Raw genomic sequence first — 13,491 nt, forward strand, 5'->3', positions numbered from 1 at the left:
TACACAGGAAAATCTTTTCGTCATTTTATCCCATGTGTGTTTGTATGAATATGGCTGTGGATGATGATGGCAAAATTTTTTATAAGATGGACGACAAACCTGATTTTATGCAAATAAAAGCCTATGGATATCTAGAATAGACTCGTGGGAAAGCGGGAGGGTAAACGCATTACGAATTAACATTTTAGGATATATTCCCTCTGAAAGGCAGTATGTGGTTCAACCTATGGGAAATATAATAGAAAAGCATGATGACCAGGTTTCAGTCCCAGATTCTGCCTGAAAAATTACCTCCAACATTGGAGGTTAACTGGTCAGTTTGTTTTTTTTATAATTATATTGGTTATTGAACTAGCAGTCAGTCTGTGAAGGTTATGAAGGATTTTAAAAAATATTAAAATAAAGCACGCATGATGTTAATCTTGAAAGCTCCATCTGATCAGGAAAATAACACAGTAATGCAGAGAATAAAAATTAGAATGCTTACAAAAGTAAGCTGTCCTTACAAGCAATTCCTTCTAATTGCCTTTCCTTTTAAAGATCCAATGAACCCTATCTTTCATTCTACTATTGGCATCAAGAAGGGATTTAGTCCTTTTAAGAACAATGAAATCTCAGAAACTTGTAGCAAAGATGAAAAGGAAAAACTTGATACGAACTGTTCAAAATTGTGCGTCTTGGGTAAGGATTCATGCAATAGTGATGTATGATGTCCAATAGAATTTGCACTTTCATGTTACTGGGATAAATAACAGCCAAATAATCGATTTTAATACCTCTTCTGCTTCTGAATTTCCCAAAGGCGAAGGGAATGTGTTGCAACATTAACATTTGGGATCAAAGTCATCTTAAAAATTGTTTGACTTTATTGTTCACAGTTCTTTTCCAATTTTTTAATATGTTAAGAAAGTATTAAACTGGGAAAACGTTGTAGCTTGTTACTGTTATACTTGAATGTTTAATTATGTTCTGGAATTCATTGCTTTACCATTGTGGGTTGGAAATTATTTCTCTACTATTGTAATTGTTTTTATTGTTTTTGCTTACAGTGAATGAATTAGTACATAATCATTATTGTTGCCATGTCTTTCTTACTTTTCTCTTAATGTAAATGGTTCATTTCATATTATTGTGTTAATATGATGTTGGGTTTACACTACTGATGTATTATTTTCTTTTGAATTTTTTTCTTCACTGTTTTTCTAGATATCGGTAAGTCTTTCGAGCAGCTTACTTAGTGAGGCAAAGACCGAGAAGTATAAGGACTTGCGTGCTCTTCTTCAACTCCTTTCAAGCCTCTGTTCAAAAGATATGGTATATGTTTTTTAGTTTTTATTTTCAATTTTGAAAATGGGATCGTTTACTTCTAGGTTTTAGTTGACCTTATTTATACGTGATGAATATTGCAGGTTGATTTTTCATCAGATTCTATTGAGACACAGGGCACAAATATATCTCAGGTAATTCCATTTTGCAGTTACTCTATAGAAATTCCATAGATAGCAAGCATTTAATGTGTTTCCCATCAAAAGAGGCAAACAAACAAACAAAAATTCCTAATTTATCGGTGTTTCAGGTTGTATATTTTGGTCTTCACATAGTTACCCCTCTGATATCATTGGATCTGCTGAAATACCCCAAGCTTTGTCATGATGTAAGAATTACTATTCATCATCAAAGAAAAAGCCCTTGCTTCATTTTTGGGGAAGCTGATATATTGTACATTCTTGTGCAGTACTTTGCTCTTCTATCGCATCTCTTAGAGGTTTATCCTGAAACAGTTGCACAACTAAACAGCGAAGCCTTTGCACATGTACTTGGCACTCTAGATTTTGGTCTCCACCACCAGGTAAACAGAAGTAGCTTTGATATGCACACACGCAAACACATAAAATAATTTGATGTCAATTGGAGTATCATACTTAGTATTGCTCTGCATATCAGCAAACTGATGTGCCATAAAATGTAAATGCATCATATTTTTATTGACTAATGTAGGCTAATGGGTGTAGAGCATCAGATAGAAAGGGGGCAGTTTCGTTTGTCCTGAGGGGGGCAGGGGGCTTCTGGGTGGCCCGGCCTGCGTGGGTGTTGTCTGAATTACCCATTGCATATGATTTGACGTTTTCTTACACACAATTTTTTGCCTAGCCTTCTTTAAAAATGTAATTCATATTTGTTGTTCTTTGTGGTTGACCTTTTTACCTGTCAATGTTATAGGACGCAGAAATAATCGATATGTGTTTAAGATCTCTGAAAGCTCTTGCTTCCTACCACTACAAAGAGACAGCTAGTGGTAAAACAGGCTTGGGCTTACATGCTACTGGACATAAGGATTCAGGTGGAAATTTGCAGGAAGGCATTTTGAGCCGGTTTCTTCGTTCATTACTGCAGTTACTCCTTTTTGAGGATTACAGGTGAAAGGTTCACTTTATCTATATCAAGGTTTTGTAATTGATGATGGTATATTCTTATGTCTACACACATCCATGTGCATATCTTTGCCTGCATGCACGGGACAATCCTACTGACACTAAACATGCTTCTTTTCTCCTCTCTACCAAAAATGATAAAATAAAATAAAATAACAAAGAAGAAAGAAGAACAAGGGGATCATATCTGTACAAAAATGCTAGTGAGGGACTTTCTGTGCTCCATAGTCCATACAACAGAAGGAGATATCCTTTTCTCCAATCTCAGTTGTAATCTCTTTTGAGAAATTATATTTACACACACACACACTTATACATGCATCCACTGTAGTAAGATGGGTTAGCCTTTTTGCTTTACTTTTCATCACATTCTTCGTGTATCTTGTGATTCAGTCCTGATCTGGTCGGCAGTGCAGCAGATGCTCTCTTTCCTTTGATCCTTTGCGAACAAGGCCTATATCAGGTATTCCCCTTGATTTTTTTGTGTGATGCTACCATTCTTTTAAATCCTCGATATAGTTTTATGAGTTTTATAGGTCCAAATTGTATTACTTTTTAAAAATTCGTTATTTTTATACCCAATTGATTCAACTTATCCCCAATTCGGATGGAAATTTTAGTCTCTGGGTTTCTATGCTAATATTTTTCTTTGGAGTTATCTGGTACTCCCGGAAATTTTCCTGTTGGGATCCAACTTTATAGTCTCCTATATACAATTATATGTTTGCTTAACTTGCAGATATTGTATTGATTGGAGGTGGAGTTGTTTAAGCCATATCACTTCTGCCTCACTGCAATCAAAATCAATTAATTTCTCAAAGTCTGTTAAAATGAATTTTCTGTGTGAATGTTGATAAGATGATTTAGGTCCTCCCCCTTCTCTTTAGTTCCTTCTTTGTCAAAGGAATGTTCTCTTAGGGGTTGACATCAAGTTTTCTGTTTAACAGAGATTAGGCAATGAGTTGATTGAAAGGCAGGCAAATCCCACGCTCAGATCAAGGTTGGTAAATGCATTGCAGTCTCTCATAAGTGCAAATCAGCTCTCTTCTACCCTTGATCGTATAAATTACCAGAGATTCAGGAAAAATCTTAATAACTTCCTAATTGAAGTTCGTGGATTTTTGCGAACCATGTGAGACAATTGTAGTGTGAAATATGGAAAAAAAATTTTGCCCTGTTCTTGCTGTTGTTGGAATAGATATTATTTTTCAAATCAAAGGGATAACCCATTTCTCATGAGCGTTCTTGTCTTGTAATTCATGAATATTCCATTTCATTGCATTAATTACTAGTTAATTGTAAATTGTTGATAATAGAGGAGTTCCTATTTCTAACTGAATTTGTTAGACCATGTGGGAGAAATGTGGCGGACTGAAATTGGTTACATGACTTTCTATTTTTTCTGGCCATTGGTTCTATTTTTTTTGTTATGAATTTCTCAGCCATGAATTCATTGTACGTAGCTGAATCCAACTCTTTTGAGCATTATACTATATTTTTATCAGTTTAAAATCACAGAAGTGTAATTTTATTTTTTGTCCACTTGAGCTAAATTCTCTTTAATTATGCGGCCATATATTTTCTTATGCTGCCCATATTTTCCTTCTTGATGCTTTTGAAATTGCAATAATCAAAATTCGAGATGTTAGCTAAACCATACATGGTGCAACAGGGTACATTTTCACCACAAATGCTCTGCTTTGTGATGGTTCTAAGTATGTCCTTAGTCTGAATCAACCCAACACTCAAAAGAAATAGCCAACAGTTTGTGTGAATCAAAGCATGCACAACACATGAATAATAATTACTATCAGCCCTTTATTACCTTAAGAAAAAGTACAATGACACCAAGTCCTCCCTTACACAACCCTCACTTGGGAAATACCCTAGTCAAAACTAGTCACAAAGGCTTACAAAGCGCGCACAGTTTTTCCCAATATATATGTTGTTGATATCCTAAAAAACTGAGTATCATGCAAGAAATAGCCTTTAGTGGCAGTTGGGTAATTGTCCTATCGACTTGTTGAACTAATAGAGGAATTGCTTTTATGGCACAACTACTTACGGGTTGGGATTGTGTCCAATGCATCCGTTGCACTAGACACATTAGGATACGGACACATGTCCATATCCTAAGTCTATATCCTAATGTGTGTCCACAGTTTATTTTCTTGGAACCTTTCTGTGTTGCCATCACATCAACAACGTCATTCGTAATTGCTTAGTAATAGCTCTATCATGTTACCTGTTTAGTATATGTGCGCTGTCTGTGCAAATGGTCTAGCCATACACAAGTCACGCTAACACAACTGATGGCCTGAGCACATTGAGTGTTGTGGCTATTGTGAAGGCGGCCTCCCAAATTCGGTGACAGTCTTACTACGTCATCATAACCCATATCTAGCCCAATCAAGCTTTACCAAGCAAAGTCACAACCAAAGCTCTTTTTTTCCCCCACATAAATCAATATGCTTTATGCCCAAGCAGCCCAACCCCTGCCTTGCTCTTACTGCACATAATCAAACCCATAACACTTATAGATTGCAACTTTCTAAAGCCCCATAAACATCTAGGAAGGATGCAAGGTAGTAATGCGTTTAATCAAGAACTCGTTAGGATTAAGATGCAAACATGCGTGCAAGGTTAGGATTAAGTTCAAGAGACTTTTCACCTAGGATAAGTGAGTTCTCACTTGTAAACACTAGGAGTGTGTTTGGCACAAGCTTTTTACATTAGTTTTTTTCTTTTAGCACTAACTTTTTGCTTTTATGTATAGCTTTTTAAAACCTTACTTTTTTCCCTTTTTTCTCAATTTTCCAAAATTTTTCAAGGTACAAGTATACTTTAGCACACTTTTAGCAAAAAGTTTTCAGCAATTGTCATTGACGTCTAAGCATTACATCTTAGCCCATTCTCTTCTAATTCCTTTTCTTCCTTCAAAATTTTATAAATTTGAATCATTGTGGGAAATTGTTGGGAATGTTTTAAATTCAACAAGCTAGCTTAAAATGACGAGCACAACATTTTCACAATAAATTCTATGTGGCAAGCTATTAATTATAGGTAAAAAAGTAATGTTAGTGGTAGGTCTAGATGATAACTAATAAAAGCTTTCCACTATGCTTTATTGTGAAAGTGCTTTACCTATAGCACTACTATTATCCTTCTTCTACATCTAAACTACTTCTTACCATTACGGTAAAATAATCTCACAATTACACTGCTTTTTAATTGTTAAGAAATTATTCACTCTTTAAAAATGAATCCTTCTTACTCTCACAAGGGGTGTGGGCCCTTGTCTAGGACCCAGGACCCATGGGAGGGCCCATACCCTAGTGAGAGGAGGAAGACTCCTTGGTAGGAGTTAATAATTTGTTGGAATGGTCAATTTATTTCTTTAAAAAATTTCATTTTTGATATTATATAAACAAATTTCCAAATGAATCTCTCAAATTATAGATAAAATAAAATAAAATAAAGTAAAAAAAAAAATGTCCTTCTATTTCTAATCAAATTTCTTTTATAATTTTGGCTTTTAAATGAGTTTGAAAGCTTTAGACTGTGAGTGCACCCTACCAAAACTTGTTATTGAATCCTGAGAAATGGTCATCGGAGCCAAATTGCTTCAAGGGCCAAATCAAATCCTAATGGGGTGAAATCATTGTCTCATCATAGTGGAACGAAATAACTTCTGAGGAGAACATGTTGATTTACATGCCTCCGACACTCAATTATTGATAAGTATGCTATTCTCTCTTAAACTCTATTTATTGGTTTGTCTCTTTGATTTAGTCTCTCATTTCCAAGACACACCAAACAGTTAATCACGGCTCTTTTAAATTGATATAGTTCCTTTCTCTTTAATACAAAATATAGTTTCTATTAATCATGAGAAAACAAAAATATAGATTCCTATGATATATACAAAGAAAAGCTTAAAAATGGCCATCAAATGCAAAGCACATCAACTCTAAAATGCTCAAGAGTTTTTTTATGCATTCATATATAAATTGTCCTGTTATTTCTTCATCTATCGGCCTTTATATCTTCCTTTCTTGCTTTGTGTGTGTGTGTATATATTGTTAATAACAAAAGATATATATATATATATATATTTATATTTATATATATTTATAGTTAATAACAAAAGATATTGAGACAGAAGGCATGCGTCTAGCGTGAACCAAAAAATATGAAAGTGTTGAACATCAACAGATTTGATTTATGGACAATATAAACGAACAAAAACAAAACTGAAAGATACCATTTTACATTAATAATCACAAAACAAAAATATACAAAGCGTTCTTGTGCATGCTAATGCATGATCGTGAGTTACCTATATAACCCAACTAGTACCAACATGATCTACACAGCAAAATGGAACCTAAAGGGAGCAGTAGTAGCATCTCAACTAGCATTGCATCTGTATGTAGAGCACTGGATGGGGAGAGATTCAATTCAAACCCAGGTGCCTTTCAAAAGGGCACTAGTAGAAGCAGTCTCTCCAAAAGTCCTGACCAAATCAGAACAAGATGCATCACTTTCTCCGTCTTGAGCTCCAAACCCAACTCCTCTTCTATGTCATCTGAAGCTGATATGAGCAAGAATTCACATCCTTCGTAGTTCAAGAAGTCCGGTGGATCAGCTGGGCAGTACCGTAGTTGTCGAAACTGTCCATGGAGGTGTGCAGGAAACACAGCCTTGCGCTTGTTTTGTAGCCCTCTGAACTGGGATGTGCCATGCTGATCCGGGTTCTTTATTTGTATCAGGAATGAGCCTTCCGGTTCAATGTTAAGTGACTCTTGTGGCTCATTCTTCTCATCTTGGGGTGGAAGTTCAAGCTTGTAAATCAAATGGGTGTGTGTTTTCTTTCCAGGCTTGTGCCTCAATATGCGGTAAATGCCTTCTCCCAATGCTCTTGCAGGAGAGGTTCGGTGGTGCCCTTTAGTTATAGTATCATATTCCTCTGCAATGCAACATATTGAATTGTGTGGATAACATTGTAAATACAATTAGAATATATTTAAATGATTAATTCACCATTTGGTAAATGGTATACATCAGAGCATGTGATCTTGATTTTAAACCAGGTCTCCACTCTACTTCTTTTTAGGATTAGATGAAACTTCCATTTAGGATTACCTTCTTTTAGAGCAGTCTTCACATCTTCTATATTGGTAGTAACCATCTCGACAAAACCCCAATATGGTCAACTTTTCTTGCTTGGATCCGGAAGGCTTTTCCCTCCCATGACAATAAATCACAATAAGGGCTGCTTCTCAATGTTCACTTCCTACAATTATAAAAAAAAAAAAAAAACAAAATAAAGCAATCAATGCCAACTAGTTACCAGCTAGTTATAACTGAAATAAACATTATGAAGTATAATTTAGCCACATTTGTTGCTTGATTATTTCCAATTTCAACCAAGCAAAGCAAATTGTTGATGTTTCCACTTTTGTAATACTGAAAATTATGACTTTTAAAATTAGTATATGTAAAGACTAAAAATTAAACACAAAAATACCAACTAAGTTTACTTACCATCTGAAAAAGTATAGTATGCTCGTAGCATTATGACAAAGCAACTACTTCTCAATTAGAAGAAATGTGAAACTTCAATTAGACAAACCACTAAGATGCATACTTAACTTCTATAAGCAATCATAAACTAATTAAGAAAGTATTACACTGCCCACCTGCGAACACACATGCATATAGCAAGCAGTTTGTGGTAACACTTAAACTAATTATGGTACCTAATGAACCTCTGCCTTAATCCAAGATGTATTATGGAATTTATCGATAATTCTCTTTCTCTGGGTTGGAAGAAGAAATTTGCTAATTATTATTAGCAATTCCTAATATAGGAGAGTAATGTTAAGAGATATTGCAAATTTTACTACATATACTTCACAAACTCATAGTGTCAAATTTTAAATCCAACACAAAAAAGAAATTAATAAATTTCTTTATTATAGTGCTAATATGACACCAATCAGTCACATTCATTGTCATGCAAATTTGTTTGCTTCGTAAAGTTTTTTAGTAAAATTGGTACCTTCAAGTATTTTCCAATTCACAATGATGGATTACAAAGTTTTCCATTCTTTATTTTTTTGGGGGTCGAAATCAAATTTTTGGGAAGAATCAGATATTAATCCCTATATGTCTGGCATTAGCTCAGCGTCTTTGTTTCTAAATTAAGAAAGTATTATTGCTAGAAGGCCTTAATCTATCTTATACAAAACTACGTTCTTGAATCACCATATGATTTTCTGGACAGTGATATTATTCCTAAACACTCTTCTGTAGGTTTACCACTAATATCCCTACCAGCCACTGCTAAAGAGATAATTTGAAAAATGTTATTACACATTCGTTATTGTATATTCCATATTCACTGTTCAAAAAATTAAAATTGTGAAATGGTAAAATAATTTCACAATTTTAATTGAAAAAAAAAAAAAAAAAAAAAAAAACACAATTTCATTTCAGTACATGGCAGTGTGTACTGAGAGTTTGCTATTGTGTGATAATCATTACCAAATTTTTAATTCCCAGAAAGCCAGTAACTTGGGATAACATGTAATGTTGCTGCTCAAGTTTCCTGCACGCACATCACATGCATCCACAAGTCTACCAATGAACAAGCTGTCTCACCTGGCTACCATGTCCACCTTCAATTCCACTCTTTTTAGAGCCACTTTCACTCCCTTTAGACCCCTTCTTGGCTCCTTCCTTGCCTGAATCAGAGTCTTGCTTCTCTTCCACTGTCCTCTCACCGGACTCTGGCCGAAGCACAATATACAAACGTTGCACATCGTCTGCGCTGTGAGCTTCTTCTTTGTAAACTTTTGGCCTATAGAAGAAAAATATTTCACCTCTTTCCTACAATTTGCCAAAGCCAAATTTTTGTCATTACAATTTTTAAACTAACTTCAAAACATTATGTAATAAGACAAAGCAATCAAATTTGATTATTGTGTCATTTTTTTAGTAACAAATATTACACATTTTTTTTTTTCACACGAGTTTTATCCTATAGATTTATTCCTAATGAGAGGAATTATCATCAAAATGAACCTCATATCCCTTTATTGATTGTTCAATGTTCAACGATAAAAGAGTTACTACTTCACTAACTACAGCACACAATATTACACACTAAACAAAGGTAAATGCTACTCAGGTTATTTAGGGCTTGTTTGGTAGAGGTGTTTGGTAGAGAAGTTTGAGTTATATTGTTTGTATTTTTTTTATATACGTGTGGGTGAAAAAGTACGTAGAAATACATGTAATATTGTTTAAAAACTAAAAACATATGTTTGAGTCACACACTACAAAAGTTAACCAAAAGAAATAGAGATTACAAAATCCCGTAACATTTTCACACGTTTACAGGTTGAGTTGTTAGTCACCATAGATTAAAATAAAATGATCGAGATTATACTGAAACTCACCTCAAAACAAAACAAAAGTTGTGTAAAAGTATTATAGTGTCCTATGTTCCCATATATATATATATATAATTGTATATACAGAGAGAGATAGAGATTCATCCAGCATACCTGAATTTCAACTTGTGGTTCAATCCTAGTCTTGACCTCTTGACCCTGTCCCATTGTCTGATTGTGATGAGAATGTGCTGTGTTGTGTTGTTTGCTTTATTGTCTGGGAAGTGGGAAGACAGTGACTTTGCTTTATTTTGATCTGGGATTGATTTTCTTGAAGCATATACAGACACGTAACAATAACAAATCGATAAACCTCAATCCCCACTAGACACGTTTGCCATGCAAGGTCCACGTGGTGACACCAAGGAGAATAAATCAATATAGATCGTTTCTACGCGGAGGCAGTGGGTACCTACGTCCTCTACTCAAAATGGATTTTTTTTTTTTAAAAAAAAAAAGAAATTTAAAAGACCAATTTTTAGGAAACAATTATTTTAATAATTTATTCAAATGGTAAATTTTGATCGACCAACATCATTTTTACACTTTGATTATACCTATTTCCAATCTCCTTTCTAGAGAAATTATTGAGCATTTGTAAAAGTTTTGTTTTCATTTTACCACAATCACACAAGGCTCTAGTAATTTATAATTTGATAATCACTAAATATATGCAATTAGGAAAATTGATAGCAGACAAAGTAATCAACAAAAACAAGACCACAAAAATCTTAACCAAAGCCTTTGCAAACCATTTATGGAGTACATGCAAAAGACATGGCAAACAACAGGTTCCTATTCAAAATTACAGCACAAGCACACAGGGAAAAAAAACAATTCTAGAGCAAGCCCCTTGACCAGTAGGTGGCCACCACTTATTCCTCAAAGAATCCCTCCTTGGTCTAAATTTTGGGTCCAAGTTTACAACCCACTTTTAAAATGAAAAGTCTTTGGACAATGCAATTGAGAATATGATGGGAAAATATTTAGACATTGATTCCACAAGTGAAACCAGCATATGCTACAAATTCTTAATTAAGAAGAATCAAGGTGGAACTGGACATAATTTAATAGACCCACTCATGTGCGGGTTCTATCTCGATCAACATCCCCTCCCTAACCTATGGGTCCAAATTTTCATTTTATAAACATGGCAAACTCGTACATACCTAAACTTAGAGAAAAATGATCTTGTGAAACAGTCTTATAAGAAATTTATCTCATAACATGTGTGCATGCCACACACTGAGTTGTATATGTCATGAGAAAGATATTTTATGAGGAGTAATACTATAAAAAAAAATTACAATATTTTACGCAACAATTAAGTTATAAAAAGGGCCTGTTTGGTTGGTTAATTTGAGTAATGTTTGAGTGTTTTTGATATACGTGTGGGTAAAAAGGTGTATTGAAATGTGTGAAAGATTGTTTAAAATGTGAAAATATTGGTTAGAACTAACCAACCAAACAGCCTTAGATTTCTTATTTTAGCTCACTTCGTTGTTTTTTACTCGTCAATGTTGTTTAGACTTTCTCATCTGATGAGACCTCGTGAGATGAGATAGCTTCTCCACTCAAACCAGCTTGCTTCAGTCAACAAATAGCTTCTCCACGGTCAAACCAGCTTGCTCAGTCAACCATAGAATGCCAAACTCAACTGGGCCCAGATTAAAAAAAAATTAAAATAAATCTGAGTCCATTCTCCCACAAACCCTGGGCTATCATCAACCCACTCCGAAGCCCATGCCAAGCCCAAGTTGTCTCTTTTTGCTTTTTCTTTTCTTTGAAAATAAGGATAATAATGTTAGGACCACAACTTTTGCCATCACAAATCTTGGGCCCATCATCAACCCACTCCTAAGCCCATACCAGGCCCAAGTTTTTTTTTTTTTTTTTTTGGAGAATAGAGACAATAATGCTAGGACCACAACTTTTGTCATAACTTAAAGTCCAATTAAACTCCCTCAAAATAAAAGCTCTCTCCCAACTATTACTTTCCCCGCCAAATTAATGTTAGTCCCTACTCAAACTCAAAACTAGCAAGTAACCAAATTCATCCTCCAACTGACACAGCCCCCAAAGCCTAGACTACAATTATTTGATCCATTAGGAGTAAGGCTTCTCAATGTATTGGGGGTGTTTATACACAATAGAAGCATTCTCAATGTTTGTCGATTGTGCACTACTAGTGGCTTATGCCTTGAAATTGTAGACTTTTTGTACCCACCAGTCAATGTATCCAAGGCTATGGCAACACAAGGTGAAAAAGTATTGGGAGAGGTTACACTTTAGTATCGAAGTGGCACCCATTACACGAGACATCGAATTCTAAGTCAAGGATATTTGCCTGCTTCAACATGCTCCTTGAACACTCATGGTCAATTGGTCATGGATCCATAAAAATAAAACAGAGGTTTGGTTCCCTATAGGAATTACATTATAATAATCCCTGGAGACAAGCAAGGCACCAAGATACTAGGCTGTGATATGCTAATCTTCAAAATACAAAGAGAACGATTTAAGTAACATTCTTTGGTTTTGACTTTTGAGTTTGAATCAATCCATACCATGATCCTAAAATTTCCATATTACCCATTTGTTACTCCTCCTTGGGCCTTGGTTATAAGCCCACGGATGAAGAAGACCTTCTGAAGAATGAGAGATTTGAAATTTGGCCAAGGTAAAAGTAAAAGGAATTGTCCCCCACTTCCCCAATGCTACTTTGACATGTCCAAAGGACGGATCCTTACTCACGCGAACGAGATTGAAAATGTTGTACAATAAATTTTGGGCAAGATATATAGTTAGTCCCTAAACTTTAGCCATGAGCAATTTTAATCCTTAAATTTTAAAGCCTCACTTTTAGTTCCTAATAAACTTAAATTGATTGCTTGTAGTCCATAATAAACTTAAAGTGATCAATTTTAGTCATTGAAAAACTTAATCTGATCACTTTTAATTCCTATGTAGTGAAGACATGTCAGATTTTAGTTTACTCATATCATCTAAGGCACCAAAAGCAATCACTTAAAATTTTATGGATTAAAATTATATATGAACTAAACTTCAGCAACCAAGAGTGTAATGAATTTTTTCCCCTTTTATAGATTTGATAGGATTAATTGTATTTGAAACCTATGACGTCCACTACATTATTATTGCTCTTTAACATTAGGCAAAGACACTAATGGGTTTCCATATTAGATTAAACTACAATTTTTATGTCTTAATATGGTATTAGGGTTTTTTATTTAAAAAAAAAAAAAAAAAAAAAACTATATAGACACACTAGTTATTTATATCTAGGTACAAATCTACACATATATACACAATTACAAACTCACACATATATGTACTCATTATAGGTCACATAACTTCATTAAATTACCTCTTTTTTTTTTATCAAATGTTTGCTAATTCACGCCTTGAATGAACATTGAAAAATGGGAATATACTCTCTTACACTCATTTTACATCCATGGTTTTACACAGTAACCACAATTGATGGGTTGATATATAAATTTTAAAAATGCAAAAAGGAAAAATATCCACATTTAAAACATAAAAGTCGATGTATAAAAAAGTAGAAGTGAAAGAAT

The 13,491-nt window shown here is 34.4% G+C and overlaps 2 protein-coding genes across 5 annotated transcripts in view; one reads left to right on the forward strand and one right to left on the reverse strand.

Annotated features, from left to right (window-relative positions):
* Window positions 1-3,944, forward strand: part of LOC126717549 (uncharacterized) — a 34,296-nt gene extending 30,352 nt beyond the window's left edge. For 3 of the 4 annotated variants that reach the window (XM_050419347.1, XM_050419348.1, XM_050419349.1), the window contains 7 exons: window positions 1,207-1,314; window positions 1,410-1,460; window positions 1,577-1,654; window positions 1,736-1,849; window positions 2,221-2,417; window positions 2,826-2,895; window positions 3,380-3,944. In XM_050419347.1, coding sequence (XP_050275304.1) covers window positions 1,207-1,314; window positions 1,410-1,460; window positions 1,577-1,654; window positions 1,736-1,849; window positions 2,221-2,417; window positions 2,826-2,895; window positions 3,380-3,568 — 807 coding nt within the window. In that variant the 3' untranslated portion in view covers window positions 3,569-3,944. Of the gene's footprint in view, window positions 1-1,206; window positions 1,315-1,409; window positions 1,461-1,576; window positions 1,655-1,735; window positions 1,850-2,220; window positions 2,418-2,825; window positions 2,896-3,379 lie in introns of those variants that run through there. The other variant, XR_007652643.1, reaches the window with a different exon arrangement.
* A 2,788-nt stretch (window positions 3,945-6,732) lies between these two features.
* Window positions 6,733-10,060, reverse strand: LOC126720068 (uncharacterized). The gene is given in 5 exon segments (XM_050422528.1): window positions 6,733-6,988; window positions 6,991-7,401; window positions 7,578-7,728; window positions 9,099-9,326; window positions 10,007-10,060. Coding segments are annotated over 5 exon segments (939 nt in total). The 3' UTR covers window positions 6,733-6,893.
* Window positions 10,061-13,491: the final 3,431 nt, after the last annotated feature.

This window comes from Quercus robur, chromosome 3, assembly GCF_932294415.1.
Source record: "Quercus robur chromosome 3, dhQueRobu3.1, whole genome shotgun sequence".
In the NCBI taxonomy this organism is placed as follows: Eukaryota; Viridiplantae; Streptophyta; class Magnoliopsida; order Fagales; family Fagaceae; genus Quercus; species Quercus robur.